General features: G+C 53.6%; 1 protein-coding gene across 1 annotated transcript; it reads left to right on the forward strand.

Moving 5' to 3' along the window:
• Window positions 1-2189: 2189 nt before the first annotated feature.
• Window positions 2190-6433, forward strand: FZD7 (frizzled class receptor 7). Its single transcript, XM_079310986.1, has one exon. The coding sequence runs from the start codon at window positions 2807-2809 to the stop codon at window positions 4520-4522; it is 1716 nt and encodes a 571-aa protein (XP_079167112.1). The 5' UTR covers window positions 2190-2806; the 3' UTR covers window positions 4523-6433.
• The last annotated feature ends 254 nt before the right edge of the window (window positions 6434-6687 follow it).

Raw genomic sequence — 6687 nt, forward strand, 5'->3', positions numbered from 1 at the left:
TGCTTCACTTTGGTTCTACATTATATTCATAAGTGTAAAGGATGCTTTTACATGTATCAGAGATCCCAGTTACCTTTTTGTTGATTCCATGGTTTGGGTGAATGACTCTAACAAATGGGACCTGCAGAAAACTGGGGGAGCCACTGGTGCCATTTGCCCTGTCTGGTAAATAAATGTCCAGTTAAAGCCTTGCTACTTGATTTGATCAACCTTACTCTGAATAGTCCCTGTCACTGTCTCCCCATTGCTGAGAGGCAGTTTCTTGCAATACAATTTTACTAGCTCTGAACTTATTTCTTTACATACAGAAATCAGAATGAGCAGAAAGTGGGGCAGAAAGTTTGAGGTTGCTTTACGTTCTGTGCATTGTCCTTGTCTGCCAGAGAAACATCTCATATCATCCAGTGTATTTCATTGTGAATATCACAAAGTGCTTTGCACATGAAGATAGTCATATAAGCCAAAGTGAAAAAGAGAGGCTTTAAGGTGATTATTACAGATTGGGGGGGGGGGGGGGGGGGGGGGGGAGGGGGCTGGAAGGGGGAAGGGGGAAACCACCACCCCCAAACCAATCATATCAAACCAAACAATCCCAAATAAACACACATAGAACAACAACAACAAATAATAAAAAATAAAAATAATAATAAAAAAAAGCTCTCAAGTAGTTCTAACTGAGAAAGTAGAAAAGACATTTCTTTTCCAGAAGGGACTGTAGCAGCCATGACTAGCTGATCCTTCCCGTAAGTATTTTTTATATACACAGTATTATTTTTAAAAACATCTCCATTAAGAGGAGTGAATTTATTTTAGCAAGCCTGTTTATAACTGTCAACTTCTCTTAAGCAATGTAACAAAAGCTGCAGCACCATGGTCTTACTGGCATGAGGACACATTGTTCATGAGCAGAGGAGGATATGGAAAACATTTGTCCGACAATTGCTGTTGGACTCCCTGAGCCAAACCCTGCTCTCTTTAGCTGCCCTGGAGGATGCTACCATTGGTGACTTTGCTTAGCTGCTAAGAGAAGCCCAGCCCCGAGCAAAGGAGTAAAAGTAAGAATTTGAGTACTGCAATTCAGGGGGACCTCTGTCCTCAAAGGGAAGGATGGGATGAGTTGAATAATACTTGGTTTGAGCTGTCTGAGACCCCAAACTCTCGTGGGCCAGTGAAGCAGAAGCAGCCCTTGCTGCAGAGCTTTTGTCAAGCACACCCCTCCTGTGCTGCTGAGACATGCTCTGCCTGCAGAGACTGGATGGTCCCACTCCCTGTGCTTGGGCAGTGCACCCCAAAACACAGCTATGCTGCCAACCCCACGCTCGTGTCCTTAGCAAATGTATGCTGGTGCCTAGTTATAGATCTGCTTGGTCTGTCACGCCAGTAACAGGGCTCTCCCCACCTATGCAGGCAGGGTGCTATCACAGAAGAACTCAAGGTTTTTCACTGTTCGAGTCTTCGAAGGAATCGCAGCAGTGCAAATGGGGATTTAAAATTGCTCCTCTTTGCTTAGGTAACACTGGACGTTTCAAAAAAAGCTGCCTTCCCCCAGCTAGGGCTTAGATCTGCATGAATAAAGCGTTTATTCTGCCAGCAAAAAGCAACGGTCGTGCTGCGATAACAAATCAAACCCCCCACGCTGGGGAGGTGACCGCGCACAGACACGAACATCCCAACTACGCAACAGGATCACTCTGCAAATGTACCCGGGCGTTTGCTTTGGGTATTTTTTTTTTCCTTACTCTATTTTTTTTTCTTCCTTTTTAATAACTCCGGGCACAGGCAGCTGTTCGCATTTTCAAAGCCTGCTCAGAAAGCAGCCAGTTAATTTTAGTTCGCTCGGGCCACCCTGAGCGAGCTGTCGGCCCCCCCCCGCCGCCTTCCCGGCTGTGCGGGGCAGCGCGGGGGGTGGGGGCCGCGGGCGGCTCCTCCCGGCCCGCCGGGGATGGGAATGGGAAAAGTTCTTCCCAACTTTTTTTCCCAACTTTTCTTCCCCCGGCGCCAGCTCCTCCCCCTCCCCTCCCGCCGCGCGGCCCCGCCCTCGGAGCGCGGATTGGCGGGCGGGCGCGGCCAGGCCCCGCCCCCGGAGCGCGGATTGGCGGGCGGGCGCGGCCAGGCCCCGCCCCCGGCGCGGTTTGTGAATGGGGCCGGCGGCGGGGGCGGGGCCGCGCCGAGCTGCGCCTTTTCTGCGTGCGGCGCGGAGCCGCGGAGCGGGCGGTGTCGGCGGAGCGCGGGCGGAGCGCAGCCGAACGAACCGAGAGAGGCACGGCTGTCCTGGACGCACAGCCATCCTGGACACACAGCCCGCAGCGCTGTCCGCCGGGAGCGGAGCCCAGCCGAGCCGCGGGGAGGATCGCGCAGTAATTGGATTTTGAAAGTTATTTAAGCCCCGAAGTAAAATACACGGCTCAGCCGGGCGCGGTAATAATCCGTTTAGCCGTAACCCGAATCCCCGGGGCCGTGCAGTGGTGCAGGGAGCAGCGCCTCCGCCTCGCCGCCGGACCCTGAGCGGAGCTACCGGAGCCGTCGCCGGGCTACGAGCGGGTCTCCAGCCCCACTGCCGCCGCCTTCTCCGGGGAGAGCAGCTCCGGAAACTTTGGCCGAGAGGAGCGCCGCCACCGCTCTGTGAGCGTCGCCGCGTCGGAGCCGCGGCAGAAAGTGGTGGCGGTCCGGCTCGGAGCCGCGTTCCTGCCGCGGCCGCGCTCCTGCCCCAGCGGAGGGGCCCCGCCGCCGCCCTCCGGTCGCTGATGCCCCTGGGGCGCCGCGCCGGCCGGCTCTAAAGACTCCCCGAGGCTCCCCGGCCCCGGCGATGCGGGCTGCAGGAGAACGCGGCGGAGCGGCCGCCGGCTGCCCCGTGCTGGGGCTGGCCGCGCTGCTGGCCCTGCTGGGGACCCCCGCGGGTGCCACGGCACAGCAGTACCACGGCGAGAAGGGCATCTCCGTGCCGGACCACGGCTTCTGCCAGCCCATCTCCATCCCGCTCTGCACGGATATCGCCTACAACCAGACCATCCTGCCCAACCTGCTGGGCCACACCAACCAGGAGGACGCAGGGCTAGAGGTGCACCAGTTCTACCCGCTGGTCAAGGTGCAGTGCTCGCCCGAGCTGAAGTTCTTCCTGTGCTCCATGTACGCGCCGGTGTGCACCGTGCTGGAGCAGGCCATCCCACCCTGCCGTTCCCTCTGCGAGCGGGCCCGCCAGGGCTGCGAGGCGCTCATGAACAAGTTCGGTTTCCAGTGGCCAGAGCGGCTCCGCTGCGAGAACTTCCCTGTTCACGGTGCGGGTGAGATATGCGTGGGGCAGAACACGTCGGATGCCCCACCAGGACCCGGTGGTGCGGCGGGCCGGGGGGTCACTGCCCACCCCACAGCTGGCTACCTCCCTGACTTTCTTACCCCTCCACAGCCACCCTCTGGCTTCTCCTTCTCCTGCCCCCGGCAGCTCAAAGTGCCCTCTTACCTGGGCTACCGGTTCCTGGGGGAGCGGGACTGCGGAGCCCCCTGTGAGCCAGCCCGGCCCAACGGGCTCATGTACTTCAAGGAGGCAGAGGTGCGATTTGCCCGACTATGGGTGGGCGTGTGGTCCGTGCTTTGCTGTGCCTCCACCCTCTTCACCGTGCTCACCTACCTGGTAGATATGCGCCGTTTCAGCTACCCGGAGAGGCCCATCATCTTCCTCTCAGGCTGCTACTTCATGGTGGCAGTGGCCTACGCAGCAGGCTTCTTGCTGGAGGAGCGGGTGGTGTGTCTAGAGCGCTTCTCTGAGGATGGTTACCGCACCGTGGCCCAAGGCACCAAGAAAGAAGGCTGCACCATCCTCTTCATGATCCTTTACTTCTTCGGCATGGCCAGCTCCATCTGGTGGGTCATCCTGTCCCTCACCTGGTTCCTGGCTGCTGGCATGAAGTGGGGCCATGAGGCCATTGAGGCCAACTCCCAGTATTTTCATCTGGCTGCCTGGGCTGTGCCTGCTGTCAAAACCATCACCATCTTGGCCATGGGGCAGGTGGATGGGGACGTACTCAGTGGGGTGTGTTATGTAGGTATCTACAGCGTGGACTCGCTGAGGGGCTTTGTGCTGGCGCCCTTGTTTGTGTACCTCTTCATTGGCACTTCCTTCTTGCTGGCTGGCTTCGTGTCCTTGTTTCGCATCCGCACCATCATGAAGCACGACGGCACAAAGACAGAGAAGCTGGAGAAGCTCATGGTGCGAATTGGGGTCTTCAGCGTCCTCTACACGGTGCCTGCCACCATTGTCCTGGCCTGCTACTTCTACGAGCAGGCCTTCCGCGGCACCTGGGAGAAGACGTGGCTCCTCCAGACCTGCAAAACCTATGCTGTGCCCTGCCCCAGCCACTTTGCCCCTATGAGCCCAGACTTCACTGTCTTCATGATCAAGTACCTCATGACCATGATTGTTGGGATCACGACTGGCTTCTGGATTTGGTCCGGCAAAACGCTTCAGTCCTGGCGCCGCTTCTACCACAGACTCAGTACCGGCAGCAAAGGCGAGACAGCAGTATGAGCCCCCGTCCCCTCTGGCACACACACACACACATGCACACACGCAGAGGGGGCAGGAGACGGATACTCAGCGAAGGAGTAGGGCAGTGGTTCCTTGAAGAGGGAGGAAGGGAAGCTTTTCCAAACTTTTTCTTCCTCACAGAAGGTTTGAAAAAAACCCAAAATCATTGCATAAAGGATCAGTCAAACTACGTCCAGTGGTGCTTATGACCAGCTAAGTGGGAGAGGACTGGATGAGAGGCCGCTGCTGGGACAGGAGGGTCCTTCACCCAGAAGTCTCCTTAATTCTCTCCTGCTACTCCTGTTGAGGAACAGAAACTCCAACCCGACTAAAACCATCCTGCCTCGCTTCGGACAAGAGGGAGGGGAAGCCAGGTCTGTTGAGCCACCCCTGCCGTGAAGTGGCCAGATGCTCTCCGAGCTGCCGGGCCGAGCTGCAGCGTGGGCAGGGCGAGTGCGAGCCCGAGCTCGCTGCCTCCTTCCAGCTCCAACACGTGAGTACTGCACAGCCGGCTGCAGCCCGACCGTGTGCTGCGGAGATGCTTCTGCTCTGTCAGCTCACAACTTCCTTTTTACCTCAGTCATACCTCTTGTAACGTTCTAAAGTAAAAATTTGGCCCTCAATCTGTTGTTCTTGCTGCTGTGGGGAAGGAGGGGGTTGCTGTTCCACACCCTGAAAAGAAATGACTTGTTGCTTTTCAGCAGAAGGCTTTTCCCCCTTGCCTTTGTTCTAGGAGACAAAGGGGGAAACAAAAGTGTTTTCTGTGTAGAAAGGCATAAGCATGGGATCGGTTTTTATGGGCAAACTAACAAAAAGAAGTCGTTGAGGTTCACCCTTGGATGTGAGGAGCTCGCAGAAATAAACATTCCTTTTATGAAAAAAGGAGGAGGCAGGATGTTTTCCTACCGTTCAATATGGGTCACTTTTCTAAGCTGAAGGAAATGCAAGATTTAGAGGGCAAGAAGAGCTTACCCGAGAGCACCTGCCAAAACAAGAGCCATTAAAATATGTAATGTAAAGATAGGATTTTTTTTCTTTCCTTTCCATAAACCTGTTTTCTCTCCTGCTTTGCAGTGAGCTCACTGCAGAAAAAGTCGATTCACAGCCGGATTCTGGGGACAGAGCCATCGTTTGGCTCACGATGGACTCTCTGCCTGCTCCTCAGGTTCCCTGAGCTGCATGGCAATGATTCGTGCTGCAGGTGGGGGGGCTGGGGTTGGGGTTGAAAATCAAACAGTTACTGCAAGTGAGGAGCCTTCTCATTTCGGCTAAAATACAGCTGGTTAAGTTTCCAGTGATCACGTCTTGGAAGGAAAAGCGTTCAAAAATTTGTCATCAAATGCATTGTTTTCTTTTTGAAATGTGACATTTTTCTATTCTGAAAATTTTTATGTTGACTCGTTCCTATTTTATTTTTTGCATACTACTTTATATTCACTGAAGGGTTGTTTTTATAAGTATATGTGTGTGTGTATATTCTTGCCTAAGGACAAAATAGGACATTCTGGATTTTTTGCAAGTCTCCACCCTATAGCTGCTCTTCATGTTTTTGGGGGGAAAGTGTCTAGAATGAAATTTTGAAAAGAAAAAGCCTGTTCAGGGTGAGGGGGCAGACTGCTGCTGTCTGAGGGCATACCAGTAGTCTGAGCATGAGGAATGGGCCCATCAACCAAATCCTTCAGTAGATCTGATGTCAGACTTGCAGGGCTTGGTTTGTCTTTTATAATGTGCACGTGGAAGAAAAAAAAAACAAGCGTGTCAGACAAGTGCAGTATGTATATTTTGTAAATCTCATTTTTGTAAGAAAATATGTATTTATGTTTTTACTTGATTTTTTTTTTTTTTGGAGGTCTGTATGAGGCCCTGCTTCACCCCATGTACAGATCACTAAATAAATAATTTTTAATACAAGGGCTCTAATGATGTTCTTTCCATCTTTGAATACCTGGCAGGTTTTAGAATGGGTGGAAGCTCTGAAAAATGGTGTCTTCTCCCCCACTTTGTTTTGGATAATGCAAGAGACTTTTTGGTGAATGCAAACTGGAAACTCAGCTGTGGCTTGAAGCTGTTCGTTCTGATTACCAGCCCCTCACAACAGGAGAGCACATTTTGAGACAGCCGGTTTCAAATGTCTGCCCTCACTTGAGGTACTTGCATCCTAGCCA

The sequence above is a fragment of the Erithacus rubecula genome, assembly GCF_903797595.1.
Source record: "Erithacus rubecula genome assembly, chromosome: 8".
Taxonomy (NCBI): domain Eukaryota; kingdom Metazoa; phylum Chordata; class Aves; order Passeriformes; family Muscicapidae; genus Erithacus; species Erithacus rubecula.

Excerpts from the sequence above, each read along its gene's own strand:
- FZD7 (XM_079310986.1), top strand. The coding sequence starts at position 2,807 with ATGCGGGCTGCAGGAGAACGCGGCGGAGCGGCCGCCGGCTGCCCCGTG.